Raw genomic sequence first — 22,879 nt, forward strand, 5'->3', positions numbered from 1 at the left:
TTGCTATGGTGGTAAGGTGTTTTTCAAACTTTGTATCAGTTTTAATATATAACCTACAAAAGCATATACTTGAATGTGTATCACCTCCTAATTCTCCAAACAGGGACAGCCTGCTCACAGAGTCTCAGTGAGGTCATGTAACGGAATGTTACAAGATCCTACAGTAACAGCTCGGCAGCCTGAAGAGAGGCTCAGAGTCTGTGCAAGGTGAGTGAGTGTGTTTGTTAGTCTGTGTGTATGTAGCTAGCTGTCTGAAACATCTGAAAAGCGGGAACCGGCAACAGGGTCATGGATGGCCAAGGCTCATTGATGCACTTGGGGGGCGAAGGCTGACCAGTGTGGTCAAATCCAACAGACGGGCTATTGTAGCTCAAATTGCTGAAAAAGTTAATCACGGTTTCTTTTACATCATGTGGATGCATCGCTTACCTGGAGAACACATGGCACCAGGATGCACCCACCTCGCAACTTACAGGACTTAAAGGATCTGCTGCTAACGTCTTGGTGCCAGAGACCTCAGCACACCTTCAAAGATCTAGTGGAGTCCATGCCTCAACGGGTCAGGGCTGTTTTGGCAGCAAAAGGGGGACCTACATAATATATAATGTTATGGCTGATCAGTGTGTGTGTATATATATATATATATATATATATATATTATATTATGTCATGTTAAAATATATTTCAAGCCTGGAATAAAGCTGGGGAAACTGACAGAACTGTTATTATTATGGAAAATATAAAGGTCAGTCAAATAGATCTGTTGCTGCGAGTCAGCACAACCCACTGTATCAACTGAATTTGTGATTGACCTTGGTAAATGTAAACCAGTATTTCAGTCTGTTTCAAGTGTGGAAGCCGATTTATTTTCAAATAATAAACATTTCAGCTGTACAAGAGAAAAGAACACATTTAGAGCTTACACATAGTTGACACACTAAATATATAAATGGGCAGAACAAGATTGATGTGTTAATGGAGTTTTTTCCTGTAATGACACAAATAAAATTGTGAAGACTTTCCAAGGAAGAATTTAACAAACAAATCTTTTCCCAGGTCCAACATTTCAAACAATTAACCTGTAATTCTGTTCACTTATTATTACAAGTAATATGTATATTTGGACACCTGAAATGTTGGGGAGGGGGGTATGGTTAAGACGCTGATTGTTGTTGATTGGTTCCAGCAGCCTCTGTAATGTTGGGCGAGGAGAAGCAAGAGAACTTCAGGCCAGGAAATCAATTAGACAACGTTGACCTAGCCACAGGCTGCCATCTCAGCTTCCATACGTTGAAGAACTTAGATATCTCCAAAACAATTACACTGTGTAAAACATACATCACAGCCAGTAGGAAGTTTTAATAAATAAATTGTGATAACTCCCTGTTAGATTCTACCCATTCTTTGTCACGTTAGTCCTAATAACTGTAGCTATTTGAGGTTTTCTGGAGATTCTAAAGAGTTACCGCAGAAGATTTTGGATTAGCTGTCTTATGTATTAACGTTTAATTTGATGCACTGCAGAGAAACGTTCTGTCGCTGGGCGATTTTGTTTTTATTATTTCTGGACGTTAGAAAATGCATTATTTATTTGTCTTATTAATCTATAATAGCCCATTAGAAGATTAGCTACATTTGTGTAATTATTTATAGAGACAGTCGCTTCTAAATGATAGTGTTCCAGAGTACCCAGTGCTCCAAACAAAGTGAAAAATGGGTCTCTTCGTTTATATTTTACTTAATGAAGGACATGTAAATTAGTTTCAGTTTTTCCAATCAGCAAAATACATTTTATTCTTGCCTGGCGGCCTCTCCATCCTCCAAGATAATGCATTGGTTAAACCTAATTGCCAATTTTGCCTCTGGGGCATCTCCTCATATCCGTGTAAAGTTTTTGGCATGAGCTAACCTTTTACACCAGAACATGGATTCCCTAAGCAGGAACCTTATCTGCTTATTATTTAAACAGATAAGGCAGCGGCTTAGGCTATCGATTGGTTTATAAGGGAAGCCCCGTATACGTGTGCAACAGATTTACTGCAGTCTTTTGCATTTGGTGATATAACATTGTCACTATCTAACTAAAGTGTAAGGTTTTACGAACCAAAGTATTAGTATAATTGCCTATTTAGCCATAAGTAATTTTAGATTGATTATGAAAGTAGCTTACACACGAATGCCTTATAAGAACTATTACATGGTTACAAACATTCCTATATCAGGCCAATAAGGACCGTCCAGACCATACCAAACATATTCTCCATGGAGGAGTTCATCAACAAGCTCAGCCACACCATAGACATGTCTCATATCTTTAATCTACAATATTAGGAAATGAAAATGAACCAAGATTGGTCTTAAAACATTTGCTTTTCAAAGTCAGTCCTTGGTTGTAAAGGACCTGGCTGCTTTAAGGAAAAAGAAAGTAGGGTTGTTAGCGAAATTAAAATTATTATTACAGTCTTTTATATGTTCATGAAGAACGTTTTGTACTCAAGATGTGTGTCTGTTACTTGCAAAACTATATTGCTATTTCCTGCTAATTGAACTGCTTCTTGTGGTTAGAGGACATGGGTGGTGGTTGCTGATAAAGTGTAGGATGCTGTACATATTTTGTTTCTAATTCAAGGGATTTTAACACCTTGAGCCCAAATAGGACCTCAATTATCTTTTTTTTTTTTTAGAATATAATATTCAGTACCATGGACAGAGCAGATAACACAGCCCCTATTTATTCTACTTCCAGGCTAGTTTGATGATTCATAGATGGTCTTTATTCCACAGCGTTTTATATATAAACAAATATATGATAAATATATGGTATTGTACATATATTGTTTAACTGCTGAATATATGTAAATATGTTAGTATCTCAAAATAACATCTTTTCTTGTATTTCACATTGTGTATGTTTTGCTCTCATACAATGGTTAGTCTAAAAATAAAGATTGTTTTCAGTGATGCAAACCTTTAACAGGCTGTCGTATTTGGGAAAATGGAATGCATTCATACGATTTTTTTTCTGTGATAAATGGACACAAACAATAATTCCTTGGGATAGTTATTTGCTTGGTACCAAATAAGATACATTTTGCTTTAAACTGATAATTGAATAACGTCTATTAGATAATATCTACCATCCAGTGCGAAATACATTGCAAGCACACACTCCTTAGCTGCAACAATAATGTGTATTATCCCATAGTATCGGAACAGGTCAGCAAAACCAGCACAGTGAGCAAAGCCGAGACTTATATACCCGCAGTTATTGGAATCTAGTAGCTGTGATGCAATAGTGTCTTTTGTCTATTGCAACTTTTTTTGTTAATGTTCCTTTAGTTGTGTTTTCGCTGAAACATTTTGAGACAAGGAGTTTCTCGGGGATGATCCATGGCTAAAATTGTGTCTAGATTGCTGAAATTCTAACAGTAGAAGTGTTTTTTGTCTGGAATGTGATGCATAGGTTAACAGTTCTCAACTTTCCCTCTTGTCCTTGGTGATCATCATGTGGTAGTGAGAAATATGGTGGAAGCCAATACTTTGTAGGTGGGCTTTGGACAGAAAAGGAAGGAGAACCGGTGGAAGGGAGTGATGCATAGGCAGGAAAAGTAACCTTAACCAAAAACTCCCAGTTATGGGGGAGTGCATGATGGGGCATAAATTGATTTAAGGGAGGTACAGAGGGGAGTGGGAAAGTAAGATGGAGCTGGAGATGAACTGAGATGAATAAGCAAGGCAGATGAATATGGCGAAAGGGACATGTATATGAGAGAAGGAAGGGATATTAGGAAAAGAAAGATAAAGGAAAGTGGATTTAGAAGTTGAATACTCAGTTAACTTCAGTCTTGCTAACAGATGCTAGCATAAACCAACTTAAATACTCACTAATAAGATACATGTGCAGGTGCGTGCAACCTTGTAAGTTGTTGGCAAAAGAATACTAGTAAAAATAGTAAAATATACACATGCGCTAAATTTTTTTAAAGAATAGCAAATTTTGTCCATTAAAATAAAATCAAATGGTTCAGATTGTTGACGTTGTAAATGACTATTGTAGCTGGATACAACAGATTTTCAATGGAATATATTTTTAGGTGTAGAGGGGCCCTATATCAGCAACCATGGCTCCTGTGTTCCAATTATTCTTTGTATTCACTAATCTAAGTTTAGGTTTAAAAGGCTAATTGATCCTTCATGAAACCTTTTGCAACATACCTTTTAGAAGCCATTGCCAAGTGATAGCCAACAGTCCTAATAATTAGCCCAAGGAATGTGGTCTTCCAAAAGTCAGAAAAACATTACAAGATTTTTTTTTGTAAAAAAGGGCAACTAAAAAATATTCCAACCTGCACCCGGTGGTGTTGATTCCAAAATGACCAATGATTTCACCTATACAAAATAAGTTTGCAATGAGCTCACTGAGAACAGCTATTTAATAGCCTTTCCTACGCTGCATCACCACTCTTGTGCCAAAACAATGGAAAAAGCCCCATCAACATATAAGTCTGATCATGCCACAAGTGCAGTCCAGAACTGAAACGCAAGACAAATTTCCTCAGCACAAGGGAACCAAGAACCCCAGACATACATCTCTACCTGCAGGAGCCTTGTCAGTGGGGTGTATCTAGTATCCTTCGAGGCAAAATACCATACAAAATAAGTTTAATAGCCTGTCCTTACGGTTCATCCTCACTCGGGAGCATAGAGGGATTCCAACCAGACCCTAGGCATGAGACATACTGAGGCTGATAAGTCTGAGGTTGTTTGTTTCTTCATACAGAGAAAATGTATCTTGCGCTTCAGTTCTGGACTGCACTTGTGGAATGATCAGATATAAGTGAGCTAAAACTTGAGGTGTTCTGGAGCAAGAATGCACCATAGGACAGGCTGTTATCTGGCTGTCCATCCTTGGAACATTCATCCCAAACTTGCTTTGTATTGTATTACTTTTTTAGGCTCTCTTCCAAAGGTGAACTTCTCCTCTACTCTTTATCTAGGCTGCCATGAGCAAAGACTTATATGCATTCTAGGAAACTGTCTTGTTTATTACTCACCCATTCCAGAGGAAAGTATTCTTAGTCAAACACCTCATTTTGGAGTTATCCTCTTTAAATATGTATGGCAATATGCTTCCAGCAGAATAACTTATTTGCATAAGGTCTGTATGTGTTATTCATAAGGTTACAAGGTGAGGGTTTGACAAGAAAGATCAAGACAAATCAGAGTTCTGTTGGTATTTCAACAGTTTAGAGAATATGAAACATCCACTGGGCAAGTAAACAAGGCATAAATTATTTAAAGAAAAATGTATGAACCATCACACATAAAGTATATAGTAACCTAAATACAACTTCAGGACCGCAAATCTAGGTATCTTAAACTGAGGAATTTAGGAAGTTAGAATTCCACTCATTATGGTGTTGTGGGGCCCACTATATAATCAGACTGTGGACACCCTAATTATTGGCAGGAGAATGTGTCATACCGAAGACCTCAGTAACTTTAAACACAGGATGGCCATAGGATAGCAACTTTACCGGTTTGTGATCTGCCCTGGTCTACTTTAAATGCTATTATTGTGGCATAATATCCATGAAAATTCTTGGAGACATGCAGATACGTTCTGTCATCTGTTAATAAGGAGGCAAATGTTTTCATCATAAGTGAAACTGGGTTGATTTTCTCAGTTCCCTTAGATGTTGGATATTATTTAATAATACATAATGTGGTGATCTAATGATTTTCTACGAAATAAGCCTGTCCTGCTGGGGTATGACTAGTTCAGGTCAGCAGAAACACAGAACAAGAAGCTGTCTTCTTTAAAGCTATACAATTTTCTCAGTTTCAACCTGCTTTCTCCTTTGAGGCTTTTTATACAAAGGAGATCCTTGTGAATTCTCTTTCCCAATTTTGCACACTTGACATGAGCAGAAAAGAACAATAGAAAGAAAAAAAAATCTACACTGACCGTTATGATGTATGTTGATCTAATTATGCTTCTTTGGCTGTGTAGTCCCAGATGTATCACGTCTCACAGATCTTTAGTGAGCCTCCTGAATTGTGTACTCAAAGAGTTTCTCCTGAGTGTGAAGTTGATTGACTCAGCAGACACACAACAGTAGCAGCCCTGCATGCGGTTTCCATTTCTTTTTATTCATTTATTTTATACTTGCCTATCCTGGAATGTACAAATTACCAATTGGAACTACTTCACTAAATTATCATTTTATTTTTCCCAGGCTGAACTAAAAATGCAAGACAATTTTTCTCTGCATAAGGGAACGAGCCTAGCCATGCATTTCTACCTTCACAGGACTCACCAGTGGTTAGTATGCATCTAGGCACAAGTGAGCAAGGAGGTCCACATCTTAACTCACTTTTACACTTTAGGGTGGGCTAATATATTGATTTTTCCTCTAATGGCATAAGAGAGCAAACATTTGAGATGCTCCTGAGTGGGGATGCACTGTAGGACAGGTTATTAAAGGCTATCCATCCTCAGTTAGTTAATCTCAAACTTTGTATGGCATTTCGCCCCTTCAGGGATCTCTTGGAACCCACCTCTTACAGGAATATGTTGATGAAGGTTTTAACTCTAGAGAGATGCAATACAGCTAAAGTTTGAGATGCCCATGAGCAGGAAAGCACCATTAGGTGGGCTATTAAGCGACTCTGTGGGTTAATCTCAGAAAATAGAACAATAGCATATTTTGTTCAATACAGCTTGATTCATAAAGTTATGAACATGAGTTGTCTGTAGTAGCAGAACTTGACACCACTGTGTTTCTGGTCCTGTATTTTTCCAATTGTACGTTTCATCCCTATGTACAGTATAACGCCGATCCAAGAATCTTTATACATATTGTTTAAACGTTATGTGGAATGCTGTTTTATCATCTCATGGCTTCAGAAACTAAAGTTTTATATCCAAACTTCAATCTTTGTCCTGATCCTCCCATCCATACAGTATGTCTGTAATTGATTTTATGATTCTTCCTAAGAATAACTTAATGCTTTGGTCAACGTACTGGGATATTGACTTGGCAGGTGAGGAAAATTGCAAGTAATCAGAATTTTGAAACAGGGCTTCAGTTTTGCTCAAGAAAGTGACAAGACAGACAGAATGTAATTGGATTTGGAGATTGAAGGAAATAAAATTACCAAGCTCCAAACATCAATTGTTTCGCGTTTGTAGAGAAGGTCATGCATGCCAGAAAGATTACTGGCAATGTGATTATTTAAAGCTCTGATTTGCAAATTATCTTTATAATCACGGAGGAACAATCCTGAACTTAGTTTGAAGATTGTGGTATTATATTTGTAAGATAGGTTCTATACTTGGGATTGAAATGTGCCCCTGTGATACATAGTGTTATCATTGAAAATAAATTTCCTTCTATCATTTTATACTGCTGATCCGTAAAATACAGGCTATGTGGAAATCCCACATGAGGTGGAATGGAATGTGTAGGGATGAGATCATGACGACCACTATCAGTGTCTAATGTTCAAGGGACTGCTGGTACTTTCTGGTCCAGGCAGTTAAGTTTGTTTCCCACACTATCTCTCTCTATCACACAAGACTAAGTAAAGTCTAAGGCATGGCGGCACAATTCCAGTACTCGAGGCAGGCGGGGTTTCTGTGTACTCTTGCCTGAATACAAGTATGTTAATTAATTTTTAATTGCGATGCCTCTTCTCAAGCAGGGGTATGCAAAAATTGTGGCCTGTTCCTGGCTTTCCAGGACCAGGGCTGTGCATCCCTGGTGGTAGGTTCATGTGAAACTCAGTTCTTTAACTTACCTAGGAGCTCCTGTTTTGTGTCTTTATGTAGTATTTATGTATATAAGGTATATAATTGTATGTGTGCATATATATATATATATATATATATATTATACTTCTTTTTTTAATTCTTCTTTTGTGCTTTCATTTGTTTGTATGAAATACTGTTTACTCCTCAATGTCTTTAGTTGGCTCCATAACATAAAATATGGAGCTCTGCTTTACTTACTTCTGTGTGACCTTCTGAACAATATTAAAGTTAATAATACCGAAAACTCTTAATTAATATGGCTGCTACTCCTACAGCAATGTTTGTCGACCCTAGTGACCCTGTGTATTCATCCACATGTCTGAAACTACAGTGAGAATTTACGATTTCAGGATTTTCAATCTTTAAATCCCTCTGTCACTGCCAAGCAAAACCCATTATAAGCAACTGTTATTATTGTGTCCTGTTTTCCTCTTTGTGTAAAAAGGAAATATAATACAAGAAATGCGGTGACATATGGATGTAATCTCCAGGCTTCTGCACGGCCTGAAGTGCCCACAAAAGCACATCTATCTTATCTTTGCCATATCCAGCTGTAACAGAGCAGAGTCAGCCAATCGCCTGCCCTTGTGCAATCGGAAAGAATGACATCCATTTTTATGGTTAAATTGCATTTGGGATTTGTGGTTAATACCAGAATTACAAATACTATCCCAAGCTCACAGAGGCAGTCTATTTTAAAGGGGAACTCCACAGAAATGTTACTACTCACGTCACATTATCATAAAACCGTTACTGTTAGTAAGCACGTACATTTTTGTGTATAGTTATTTCGGTACTATATACTGGACTGTAGGCTGCTGACACAATAATGGAATGGATCATGATTAGTTCCTTCTATATAGGCAAATCGTGTATGTATTGGACGGTTGGATCTATATGTACAGTTTCTTCCCAAATTGACTGATTGTATTTAAATCAGTGTTAGATTGACAACCTGGATCAGCAGTCTGTCTATAAGTTTGTTGGAGGAAGCTTTTGATTACGATGTACCCTAAATGTCATTTCATAGCATTTGCAGTCATTACAGCAATGGTCATATAAAAGTATGTATTTTGAAAAACATATCAAGCGAAATGCACAAAAATCGCAAAACATTGTGATTAGTGAGTGTCCAGTGTAATGGATACGTCTGCTTCTAGCACTGTCTTTAGCCAGACGTAAACCTCTGCGGACAGCCTTAAACCTGATCATTTCCCAGCATTGTTCACTAACAGATCAATTTCCATTTTTTTTCCAGATGCAGAAGAGTATCAGCCGCCCGTATGGAAATCATACTGTGAGTACTGTCAGTTTTTACTTTCCCGTCTGTTCCATGTCTAGACTGTGAATATGAAAGAAGCTTAAAGCAAATCCCCAGTAAGACTTGGACAAATCAATATTTCTAATTTACACATAATATTTTAATTCAAATATTAGCCTCGCTAATGCTAAGCTCCCTCAAACAGTGTTCAAATCAGCTAAAAAGAGCATCTTATTGAGGTAGAATCTTGGAGTAATTTAATGTTGGTGCTTTTAAGCCGTTCAAATTCCATGTTTTATTCTGTTTATAAACAGCCCAGGTAATAGGGAAAATAATGTAAGCACAAGAAATTATGAGGTCACAGGGCACCCCTCATCCAGTGGCTGCGAACAAGAGGAAAGGACACAGGGCACTCACATCCTCACCTGAGTACATATGGTTAGGGAAGTGAGAACCTGCCAATCATCCCGAGCTTTGCATGCCAATCATCCCGAGCTTTACATGCCAATCATCCCAAACTTTACATGACACTCCAGCCATCAAAATAAATTGGTCATTTTAGCAAGATACAGCACTTTTATGTACAAAAAGTTTGCACAATCCAAAGGATTAAGTAGGGTTATACGCAGTTTAGACCAAGTCAGAAATGACCTGGTTTTCTGAAGAGATCATGATAATCAAATGGCACTCGATTGGTACGTGTCGTGGATTATAATATATGGGTTTGCACCATGCTTATTTTCTGTGCAATCAATGTCTCAGCTGGCAGATATTAAATTCAGAGTACAAGACAATCATTTCATATTGCATATAGGGCATGTGTCTGGCATGTGAAAAGGTAGAGCAAAAAACCTAAATGTTTGTGTTCCAGTTAGATTTGTGGTTGCAGTGAGCCGTCTAGAATGGTGAGTGAGGGGTCTCTGAAATCTTATGGGGTTAAATATTTACTGTGCCTCAAATGAGACATGGGCCCTGGAAAGTGATTTGTCAAAATTCCAATTTTTTGTAAAAACTGAAATGCACATGATTTTAGCCCTGTAACGTCTGTGAAACATGCTGAATACAAATCAAGAGTCGTTTCAGTTCTGGCACGTACTCTGGGAAAGAAATCTACTGAAATACTGCAAATTGTTTGTTTCTAACTTTTAATGCAAAACCTGTAATTAAAATGGATTAATAAAGTGTTAAAATGCCCCTAATAAAATACTTCCTGTTGTCAACTTAAAAAAAAGAATACACTTTTGTTCAGAACTTCTGGGTTTTCTGGCCGCTATTGGGGCCCAACTTCCAGCATATCACATAAAAAATGGCTTGGAAACAGTGATGCACATCTTTCATATTTATCATAATAACTACCAAAATAGATGAAAATACCAGGCATATGAGGTGTTTCCAAAATCAGGACAAATACCTTAATGTTGTTTTTTTTTTATTTCCTCTGGCTATGTGTAGTTTTATCCTTAAAAAAAAACAAACAATATCGTTATTAGTGTGGTTAACTGAAAGGGAAGGATATTATGATTTATTTTATGATGTGCAACTAAAAAAACATAGTCCTTAAGGGGTTAAGTCAAACCTTTATTCTAGATGCAAGTAGTAGTACCTTAGCATAATGTGACAGCAATGTTTTATGTGGAACTGTTTCAAAAACACTTCTGCAAAAGCTAAATTAATCACATCCACTGAAACGCCATGATCTTCAGAGAACGCAATTAAGTTAGTCTTCATAAAACCGTAGTGACTCCCAGTAATGATGTTGTTGGTCAAAATATATTCCTGAATAGTATCCCTTAACAATCTTTCGAATCATTTTCGAATTATAATTTCCCCATCGCAGATGTCAAATCCACAGGTTTATAGTTACCTGGCATGCATCAATACAAGCACTGACACATATGTTCATGCGAACACATACATACGTTCACACAAGGATATATTTTTGTATCGTTCTCAATTGCTGCGTGGCATACACTGTTACTTCTAGCATTTGTTCTAATTGGAATAACGTCTCATTCTTCCAACTAATTTCATTTGTGGTTCAGATCCATGTCTCTGCGGTATTAGATCTAAAGCTGTCCTGCCCACCAGTGAACATATTCAAAGTAAACTCGCTTGACAGTAATTTAATAGCGAAGATATTTGTGGACAACAGTTTGCTACATAAGAATTTGTCGCATTTTTAGTTTAGTGAAGTGTTTGGGATCTTAAAATAGAAAATTTCCATAATATTTAGTACGGGTTTTCGAAAAACTTTTTTCCATTGTGGCTCCTGAAAGTTGTGCATAAAATTTCAGATAAGTATCTGCAGAAAAAAGGTAAACAACCACTTTAATAGCTCATTTTAATTTCGCCATGCATTATGCCCCGCCTTCTTATAATTGTTATCCAGGCACAGGGGGTGTGGCTTTAACTGAGGATTAGGCCTCAGTAGGTGTGGCCTCAGCTGAAGCATGTCAATCAAACCCTGTGTGTGTGTGTGTGTGTGTGTGTGTGTATATATATATATATATATATATATATATGCAGTATATACAATATTGACCATAATATACATGGTTGAATGCCCTTCCCACTTGATATTGTGTTTTATTACCATTTTATTATTAAAGATTGTTCAAACCGACATAACATACCCTCTGAGCAAATGAAAATGGTTGAGCTGCCCCCACACGGGGTTACATATGGAGCTCACATCTGAAAAGGTGTTTAAAAAGTGCAGCATTGTTTCAAGGGGTATACTCTAACACGTACCAACATCATTGCAGGTTGTTAGGAAGCCTGATGAATAGTACTTCCTGCGTTGAAAATAGTGCTACAACCATTAACTTAGTTAGTTGCGAACTGTCCCAATATTTTGGGGACGGTGTGAAGTTATGCTCTGTGTGTGTGGATTAAAGCCCAAGCATGATGGGAAGCCACACAAATGGGCTTGAGGCATGATGTGTTGTAACTTCAGTGAGACAAAATGTGGACAAGACATGACATCACAGCTCCACCCACTGATTACATCACAGAATCATTCTACCCCAGCATCATGCCACAATGCTGGCTAGAGCTACTGTATCTATACGCTATACAGCTATACCTACTCTAACCTCTGATGGTCACACAGAAAGATTCCTTTCTCAACAATGAATTAAGTATAAAGTGTAAATGATCATAAATATATGATAATATGGAAAAATGCACCAGTCTCTTTCCTCTTTCTCTGGGCAGCGGAGCGGTATTTGGCCATACCCACTTCCCGCCCACTTTCCCTCCTAGTCTCCTCCCACATTAACCTGTCTGGGGTAGCCCCACCCCCACTCATAGCTAGCTTCACCCTCTTACAAAGCCGCTCCTCCAGGTGAGGGAGAGCTTCGGGTAGCAAACCCTGTTCCAAAGTATATGAATGTATGTTTGTATTGTTCAACTAGTGAGGCAAAAGGCAGCCCATGCCCAACACATGAGATGCATTTTTTAAACACAGATTATTATTTACAGATATTAATCCAATGCTGTTTTCATGTTTCACAGTGTATCAGCTGCAACAGGAAGCTCCACGTCCCAGAAGAATTATTTGCCCGCAAGAGGTTTGTCGTTTCTTTGTTTAACCTTCATAGTATTGCATACTGATATTTTTAACATATATTATATTGAATATTTTCTATAAAATATATAAGGTTTAGTCCAAGTTATTATCTGTGCGAGCGGAAACCCCAGATTAACCATAAAGCAAACACTTCAATCGGTATTGAGTATATATATACACCTTTCCTCTTCCATATACCTGGGAATACCAAAGGGGAATTAAGAAAACAAGAAGTCAGCCAGAAATACACGACTTTCTTCTCAAAGAACATCAATCTAGACCTTGGCTCAGTTCTGTCTGGGCACAAAATGGGCTTTGAATAACTCAAAGCACTCTTACTCGTATTATAGATTTAGCAGTAGTGCTTTCCCTTTAAAACTTAAATGCATGTGTGGTCCTTAAAACCAAGAAAATAATTGGCCATTAATCTGAAATGCATCAACAAGTTAGGTATAGAAAAAAAGACAACACAGGAAAAAGCATCTGTGATCTTCTCTGTACGACGGTGGGCTCCTGACACTTTTCTGCGCACTGTAAGTGATTTAACTACATGCTCTACCTCTGCTCCACTAATAAGATTTGATATGCTGGCAAGAAGCTGTATGAACTCTCAGAACTACGCAGTGCCAACCCTGTACAGAGCTCAAAACTACGAGCAAAGTGGTAGCCTTATGGAAATGATGGTGGCCATGAAACAGCGGGTAATTAGTCAAAAAGTGACATATATTCTGTCCTTATCTGCGTGTTTTCTCCTAGAAATCCAAAAGTGCTTTGGAAACTTGAATTGTAAATGTGAATTATTTTTAAATGTGTAGTTTATTTTGCTAGCTGTATTATCTACAGCTCTTTAGTAAAAAAAAATAAACAACTTTATTATTACTTCTGTTATTATTGTTGTCGATGGTTTATACTCGTAGTCTTTTTATATCTCCAGTTCTTCACGGTAACATTGAGGTCATTGTTATTAGCTTTATTTGTAGGCATCACCAGCATAAAATGCTGCATTTCACTATTGCATATACATGACTTAACACAATTGGTTATAGCTATACTAATAGCTGGCGGCAGTGTGATCCAAATGTGTGTGCCAATAATGCGGGTTCAAATCCATCTAATAAGTTCGTGATAGGGTTAAGAAATCACACACTTTCGTAGAGACTAATAACAAGTTGGGAACAGCTGCCTACCATTCAGTAGACTTTGATGAGGATCCGCCGTGTATCCTAAGGGGCAAAATTTGCATTCCACAGTTATGAAATATCTTGAGGATTATACATCAAAGGCTCCGATTCTAAGGAAACATTTTATTCAGTGTAAAGGTTTTTGAAGCTTTGGCGAAATTCACAATCTGAAATAAAGTAATCTCCTTTATTTTGAAATTGTTAATATGATAGCTCCATTTTGTGCCATGCTCCAGTAATAAGATTATGGAATTACGGATTATGTTACTTTATTCTAAATTTCTTCATTGTAATGGGGATAATAATGAAACTTGTAAAAAGACAAGCCAAGTGCCTCTTGAGGGTCATAAATAGCATCTTCTGAACATCAACTGTTCTTTGAACAGACTGTTCTTTTTCATTTGTTAAAGTTAAAACAAATCCCATTTTCCTCTTCCTATGGGCTTTCCTGACAGATTTCCAGATTTCCCTGGATGCTGTTGGTATAGCTGTTGATTTCTGACCCTTTGGGTAGTCTTTTGTTGTTTTTGGGTGGGAAGCAACCTTTTCCCCCACTAGTTCTGACCACAATTATTCACTTTCTGCAATATTTTTTTTTCCTTTATATTATTTCTAAAAAAAAAATTCTTCACAAAAGTCTAAACAAAATGACACACTCAAACACATACCACACACATCACACTTTGCCACACAAACTAAGTTCCCATGTCTCAGCATGACCTCTCGTCTTAACTTTTCTTTGTGACCCTACCAAAAGGTAACGTCACATATCTAAACATTTTATATATATATATATATATATATATATATATATATATATATATACAGCAGTGCACATGTGTTTATTAGGCCTATTGCAGTAAGAGTCTTTAAAGTATCTTTCCTGGCTAGATACATCTAACAAATTGGATCCCGGCCATATAAGCTTGCGATTTTATGTTTCTAAACTATTTTATATAGATATTCTGCAGCAACTATTATATTTCTGTCCATTGCATCTATTATATGTAGTAAACATTCCATAGATACTCTAAAATTGGATTAAAATGTTTCTTTGAAGGCTTTCCTCACCCAGTATGACATGAACTGTAGAGGGTTTTTTCGGCTGCCTCCTACATCCAAAGTCAATGTCTAAGTGAGGCCAGGGCACAATAATCACTGAAGGCCAAAAGGAATTGCATGACCTTTATCCTAGAAGGCATCACTAGTTTTAGAATTGTGCAACTGCGTATGCCCATTTAATGCAGGTTTAATCACCTCCATCCTGGTTTGTTCCTTTGAACACTGTAGCAAAGCAGTAGCACCCATTAGTAGATAGAGATAATTATCAGAATCAGCGGCCATGCTTGTTATATGGTTTGTGGCCATATCAGTGTTCTGAAAAATGAACAATTTGAGAATCATCTTGATATTCCTTTTATATTGTCTTCTGCAGCGGTGATTCTCAAACTTTCCTTTTTCTTAGCAAATTGAAATCTGACATGAAAATTGCTTAGGATTTCATCAGATCTCATTTTGAACCTCATTTTCTTACAAATCAAAGCACATCAACTCATTTTTAATGTTTTTGGCTTTAGACTATTTTTAATTCAATCAATTGTGTCACGTTTCATTCTCCGGAGATATATATATATATATATATATATATATATATATATATATGGATTCTATGTTGCAGAGCCACTTTATCTGGTATGTTACCTTGTCTACCTTGAGACAACACATTGGGACACCTGCATGTTCAATCCTAAATGTGGCTTCTTGTGCTTCTGATAGAATCGGTAAAGCGAACACAATTTGCACAACTACCCCTTTAATAAAGTCAGTTATATAGCTTCAGCTCTGAGTTTTATGGGTATTCACAATAGAGTAACACAAGAAGATGTAAATGTAAAAATATAATTCGTAAGCAGTCCATAATCACAGGTAAGGGTTAACATTGATCTGGCTCTAAACCGGGGGTGAGGGGAAATCAAATGTGGTTCTTTACGAAATACATAAACATGCGTATACATGAACATCCAATGATGTGATTTATATGCTGTAATTATCTGAAGAATTCTTAAGCATTTCAGGTATTTCTAAAAAAACCTGGTAAATGTATAGTAAAAAGGGTATTCTCACAATTTTCATGCACATTTTGTAGGAATATATATATATATATATATATATATATATGTAATCTTACAACTCAGGTATACCAAATTTCCCTCTTTGAGTATATGATTTATGTGCAGCCATTATACCAAATTCAAACTTAATTTTATTTTGATGTCCACATTTAAACAGAGTAAGGCAGAATGCACCTGGTAGCCAATATGAAATAAATAACCAATGTCAGCAAGTTTGGCTGTAGCCGATTTCACTCGATCTATCTTAATCTGAAACCGAGTGTGTTTGTTTCTTAAATATGACATCATTAAGTGTGGATAGAATTGTCAGAGGTTGAAACCGCTACATGGCACAGTAGGATATTTCAACGTCGCTGTGAGATGTCGGATCCCGGGGTCATTGTAATATTAAATGCCCTGTGGAAAAAGGGAAATCGCCCTATTGTTGTATTGCCTCTGCTATTTCTAATATTGTTGATAACATGCATCCCTGGGAAAAAATGGCATCTTCTACATCACGTTGCCAATACTTAGCAGAGATGGAACTCCATTGGGCGAGGAATTGATTAGGTTTGGGCTGAAAATTAGAGATGGCGCTGTTTGGCTTCAACATACATTACAATGGGCAAGAAACCTTTTCCTCTAACAGAGATTTTATGAAAGCCATAGTACCTGTAGACTACTTTATCAAGAAAGACAACTGAAGGTATCCCAAGAGATCCCAGGACAAAAGAAATGCTAAAGGCTTCTGCACTTGAAAGAGTGAGCGTACTTATGTCTTTGCCTTTTGCTAATTTGCGTTGGCAAAAGGAAGGTGAAGGGCGTTTCTTTTGAACATTTTTGACAATAAGTAGAATACCCATTCTCTTGAATGAAAGAAAGGAAATTGGCAAATTAGAACATTTGGAGGTCAGTTCTGGAAAAAAAAACAGTTGTATCAAAAAATGTTGACATCTTATATATTGGATGTGACTATATTTGCTATTAATATATAACAAATACATTTCAAGGATTGCATGGCTTCTGTGTATGAATCAGGAGTTTATTTGAAAGCTAATGTAATGCGGTTTAATTTTCATCTTCCTTAACGTTTATTGTGTCAAATGTGATGGTATTAATGCATATTTTTTATTTAACACAGGTGCAGAACAGACCAAAGCATTATGGAAGGGAGTAAGTAAAAATACTCATCTCTATTCTTAACGAATACCTGTGATGTATTCTCTCTGGTCTGGTTTGCGAGCTTACTGCAGCTCCAAGCAGTTTTCTTCCTTAACAGTGTAGCGTTGGACCATTAATCATGCTTGTTGAAGGGCTGCTCTGAGCACCTGTTCCTTTTCGAAAAGCAGCGTGTGAGTTTGACATTGCTAATGCCTTATTTTACTTGTTAATTTGTTTTTAAATAAGTTTAAGTGATTTATCCATACATTATTGCTCATACACATTATCTTGTAATTATGCAAAATTTGTAATGCATGTAGGTTTCAGCAGCCTTTTTTTTAGTTATTATAATCTGGTGTATCCATCACATCGGATGACTAAAGCTACATAAGTAATCTCATTCATTCTATTTAGTGCAGTAGAGGAATGTGAAAGCATAAAGCTATCACAGCAACAGTGACTAAGAAGCAATGGCTTTTCTAATGAATTTGTCCATATAAATATACAGCATGTGTTACTGTAAATAAAATGGCAAAAAGAAAACAGTTAAAATAAAATCTAGAAAAGTAAACATTCTGTATTCAACAGCAGCAAAACTACACACCTATGTGACATTGTCATATGGAAAATAATTCATTCATCAGGAATTTTAATACACAGGCTTTTTAAAAAATAAACTCCCAAAGATTTACAGAGCAACCATTTTCACCAATTATGCGTAATTTTGTTGTAACAACATCTCAGGACAGAGGTTGTGGAATGCATTGTCTACACGATACACATGGCAGACTAGGAGAGACAAGAAAGAGTGAATGAGACAGAGAAAATAAAAAAAATCAGAGGAAAAGATACAAAACAAAAGAGACACTGAGGTTTATTCACTAAAGGATGAGTTGACATGACTTTGCGTGAACGTTGTGGTTTTAGGTTTTCTGATTTCACTATACATTATGAAGATCTAACCTCAGTGTGCTTCTGCTGCAGGAAGAGCTTGGCTGGCCTTTTTGTTATGCATGGTTAAATCAATAAGGTTTCTTCAAAGTACACATTACATTATATATATATATAATACAGGACCAGGTCATGCCCTCTTACTGGAGAAACTTGCTAGTGTTGGTCATTCATAATGAATAGTAAAGCTCTTCTGCCATCTCTTCTTTAGTCAGTAAGGCCCATTGAATGAAAAATTGTGCATATGAAACAATAAACAGAAAGAGAAAGAAAAAAATCAATGGGAAGAAGTATGAGAATTAAGAAAAATATAAAATAAAAAACAGTGAAAGAATGAAAAGGAGGAAAGAAAGAAAGTGGATTTGTTTTGTTATATTAAGTCCCATTGCAGAGGTAAAAACAGGAAGTTAACAACACAGGAAGCCTTTCATTTATATGCACCATTCACTAATTATGAAAAATAGCTGAATAACATTTGTTCTTAAGTTATTGTACGTGCATAACATCCACCACTTTGTTCCTTTTTGGTTTTACACACCCTGCTTCCTGGTTACTTCATGTATTACCTAAAGGAACCAAAACTGCAAAAGTCACCAGCTTTTTAGAAAAGTTGTATATTTGTTCTTCTTTATAAACGATATTTTATGATGATAATGATTTCCTGTGATCCATCCCTATAGGCTGACCTTGGTAATAATGACAGAAAGTGTTGGTAGAAGCTGTGCTAGCCAACCAGGGATAACAAAAGATGGGGCTTATTTTGAATCTACCAAAAAGTTTGAAAACACCTCCCTGAGAACATATAGCTGCTTAATAGTTTGTCCTACATTATATTCTTGTTCAGGAGCGTCTCAAGTTTTAGCTCACATGGGCCATTTCAGAGAAACGTCTCCATTGATATTCCAGTCTGATGCTGCCATCACAGACAGTCCAGAACCAAAATGCAAGGCAAAATCAGCATAAAAACTCCACACATGCACAAAAACAACTTAAAAGGTGGTTCCGAAAAGTGTGATTCTGTGTGTTACAGGCATCAACCTACAACAGGTAATTGTAAGAATTCCCCTCCACCACCACCCATAGGCTAGGGTAATTTAAGTGAAGTGCAAAATAAAGGGTCCTAGGTTCTGATGGCGTTCTCATCTTATCTCACAAGTTTATAAAAGTGTCCCCCATAGCCACCCATGTATTAAGCAGCCTCTTATACAGAGGGATCCATGTTATCCCTCTGGCTCCATATTGTCAACTCAATCTTAAGGCCAGGTGACCGAGCTTTCTCTCTCTCTCCCTTCTGGGTAGGTACCCTTTAGGCACAAATGAGCAAGGGGGTCTAGACTCCTCTTTCCACTTGGGGTGGACTCCAAGAATTGGTGAAATCACACACCAAAACGTTTGAGAGCCACTTAAAAGCCTTCCCTATGGTGCACCCCTGCTCAGGTACCTACCGCACCCCACTGAAGGTCCAAATGTATGTGTGGGGTGGTTGGTTCCCTTGTGCGAAGGGGATTTTCCTTGCATTTAAGTTCAGGACTACCTGCGTGGGCAGGATAAAAGTGATAAATTGATAAAGATTATGTAATGGTATGAGTGAGTTTAAACTTGGGTTATTCCTCATGGTTATATACTATCGAGCAGGCTGTCAAGCAGCCATTGGTATTCAGGTGAGTTATTCTCAAACTTTTTGATATCTTATTGTTACATATCTCGCTCTTATACTCCATTTTAGATAATCCAGCAGCATAAACAGTAGTCTAAAACCCTGGTTAATCTTCGTGGCTCTCTGACATAAATCTGTAATTTATTATAAAAATTAAAAAAAATGTTTTTTAGTTTGTGTATGCAGTAAACTGTAACTCCCAATTAAATATTTCCTAGTCTTCCTTGGCCATATTCTGCTGTTTGTGATCCTGCGCTGGAATATTATGGTACACGACACAGATATGGTAAAGAACTCACAAAAGCACACATGTTATCCTTCTAAAAGCACAACATATAAGATAGTTTCTTCTGTCTGTCAGGTTTCATGGCATCCTTTCTCGGGAGCAGGCAGACGAGCTTCTGGGTGGCGTGGAAGGAGCATACCTTATCCGAGAAAGTCAAAGGCAATCCGGATGCTACACTCTGGCCCTTAGGTAGGAAAATACAAAGTGCGTTTGAAATAATCCATCGCAAGCTGAGTAGTTATTTGGAGCTGGGTTTTCTAGCTGATTCCCATATTGATTCTGTTAGAGTTCCTATAATTGTCTGCTCAGGAGAAACAGCAAAAATGCTTCTCATTTCCATTAACTATTTGCTTCCTCCTATTTTTGTCATGTTTATTCATCATTTGTTTGCCTATAACTGTAGAGTCTTGTGGCACCACTGTCTTAATTACATAAATTTCATATATTCGCAGGATAGCTAGGTATCTTCTGTTGTGAACCACAACTCCCAACAATCACAGACAGACTTTAGGACCCACAGCCGCGGGTTAAGTGAGGCTCTTCCTCAGTATGATGTGGTGTTCTCCACCTCGCTTAGATTCCAACATGCACATCGCCAACAGATTCTTTTAAACCGTTGTACACAGAGGATGTACGCTGCATGGATGGCCATGAATCATTTATGACTGCAGTGTTTATAATGCAAGATGTTTTAGAATCTGGAGCAAGCCGAAACAAAGTGGTGCCACATTGTAAATGAGAATCACTTGAGTATTAACAAAGCCTGCTCAAGTCTGTATTCCCTGAGCGCAGTTCCTTTGAGGTGCTAAATAACTGAAAATACATATCAGCACTAAGCCTGACTGCTTTTTTAACCATTCCGGTGTCAAATGTTAAGCAGTGCTTTATAAAATAATGCCTAGTGCCTCCAATTCAGCATGAGAAGGGTTCATATATTTGCTCTAGTTGGAAACCAATGTTCAGTTTGATGTGCTTGTTAAACATTATCCCTGAGACCAAACCAAGCCACCTACGTGTAATCTCTAGCATTAAGCTTACGTACCAGAGTCTGTGTTGCCTTGCTGAGACTTTGGTTATTTTGATATGTCACATGTGCTAGAATGTCAAGCCTGATAATCTTTATTCTGGGTTGACATTTGCATATTGCATTAATAATAATAATAATAATAATAATTTTTGTTTGTTTGGCTTTCTGTCACTTAATCCTGGGCAGTGGGCATAGATCCTTCAAATGTCTGCAGTGACCCTTATTCATTACTTTAATTTCAAGAACATATGTATTGAAAAATGCTGTCACGTGGAAAAAGAACGCTACAATTGTTTAAGTCACCCTGTGGTTAAAGGTAATAGAAAATATCTTATTTATGGCTTCCTTCTCCAGTGCATGTAAAAGTCCTGCAATTCATAGGCATACCCTGGCTTTTAAATCTTTGCTTTCCTCTAATGGAATTCATAAAAAACATAGAAGCATTCACTTGTTGATAAGAGTCATTTGGCCCATGTACTTTGACTTTTTTTTAACCACAGCTGTTAAAAAAAGGGAAACTACAGAGAGGCACAGACTCCATGCCTTCTACCTCCAGGTAGGGTTGGATAGCTTTTTCCCCCACTATACATGAAATCATCTTGATCATTTGATGTGTTTCCTCGGGTTATGTTTGTCTAATATTAAAATTAGTTTGGTGATCTGAAACATTTAACTTTGAGAAATGTGCAAAAATAGAAGAAATCCAGACAGAGCAAATCCTTTTTCACAGCACTGTATTACTTTATAATTAGCATACCTGGGAACTCTGGGTGAAGCACCGCTTTTCCGGTTCTCCGGGTCAACACCTGAATCCTCCGGGTCGCGGGGCCTTGACACGCCCCGCTCCCCGCCCATTTCTTCCTTTAAATGGGGGTGTTTCCTGCTGCTGTCAGCTGGAGCGCCCCCAACTTCAGGGGAACCTCCCACTGACATCAGGGGGAACTCCCATTAACGTCACAGGACCGCCCACTGACATCAGTGGGCAGTCCTGGCCGCATCCCTCAAGAAGTTCCCAGGTATGATAATGAGATGCCAAACTTGCGGACTCAAACATTTGGTCCTCATGTGTATCCTCTCTATTACAAGGATGTTTTCTATTTTTCTTTGTATACAATTCCATGCCACTTAGAAAACAGGTGAGTTATGTCACAAGATCGAACAAATGTATGTAACACCACTGCCTTTCAACATAATGTTTATTTACTATGAGCTTTTTAATCACATTAAGTATCTAACAATTCTGTGTCTTTGCCATCTCAAAAAGTTGTCATTTTCCTCATTTATGTAATATTACCTGTCGTCCAGGTTTGGTCACCAGACGTTAAACTACAGACTTTTCTATGATGGCAAGCACTTCGTGGGAGAAAAACGGTTTGAATCCATCCATGATTTGGTAACAGATGGCCTTATAACTTTGTACATAGAGACAAAAGCTGCTGAGTATATTGCAAAAATGACAACCAACCCCATTTATGAACAAACTGGGTACTCATCAAAACTGAAAGGAAAAGTCACGAGGAGACTAAGCAGGACGAAAAATGAATCAAAGAGATTACACCTGTCACATGAAGGAAACCCATCCGTGGAAAAGGTAAACAGTGCATTTGCTATTTCATCCCTGAAGCATGAATAGTTTAAAAGGGGAGACCCATGCCAGGGCTGAGACACGGGCTAGCAACACCTCCATCCTTCAGGAGCTCCCATCCTTTGTTGTGTCATAAAGCATTAGCTGGAACATTGCTTAAGTCACATGTAGGGGCCAGCTGGTAATCAAAGTGTTATCAACTGGGGAGCTTCACCTGTGAATACCCAATGGCCAATTTATGGCGGACATACTTCTTTAGTAATATATTTTTA

General features: G+C 37.5%; 1 protein-coding gene across 1 annotated transcript in view; it reads left to right on the forward strand.

Moving 5' to 3' along the window:
* CHN2 (chimerin 2) overlaps positions 1 to 22,879 on the forward strand; it is a 95,972-nt gene that overhangs the window by 22,569 nt on the left and 50,524 nt on the right. Inside the window, exons 2-6 of the mRNA XM_053466311.1 lie at positions 9,075 to 9,113; positions 12,594 to 12,649; positions 17,082 to 17,113; positions 20,071 to 20,184; positions 22,328 to 22,613. Of these exons, the coding sequence (XP_053322286.1) occupies positions 9,075 to 9,113; positions 12,594 to 12,649; positions 17,082 to 17,113; positions 20,071 to 20,184; positions 22,328 to 22,613 (527 nt within the window). The remainder of the gene's footprint in view (positions 1 to 9,074; positions 9,114 to 12,593; positions 12,650 to 17,081; positions 17,114 to 20,070; positions 20,185 to 22,327; positions 22,614 to 22,879) is intronic.

This window comes from Spea bombifrons, chromosome 5, assembly GCF_027358695.1.
Source record: "Spea bombifrons isolate aSpeBom1 chromosome 5, aSpeBom1.2.pri, whole genome shotgun sequence".
NCBI classification, from domain to species: domain Eukaryota; kingdom Metazoa; phylum Chordata; class Amphibia; order Anura; family Pelobatidae; genus Spea; species Spea bombifrons.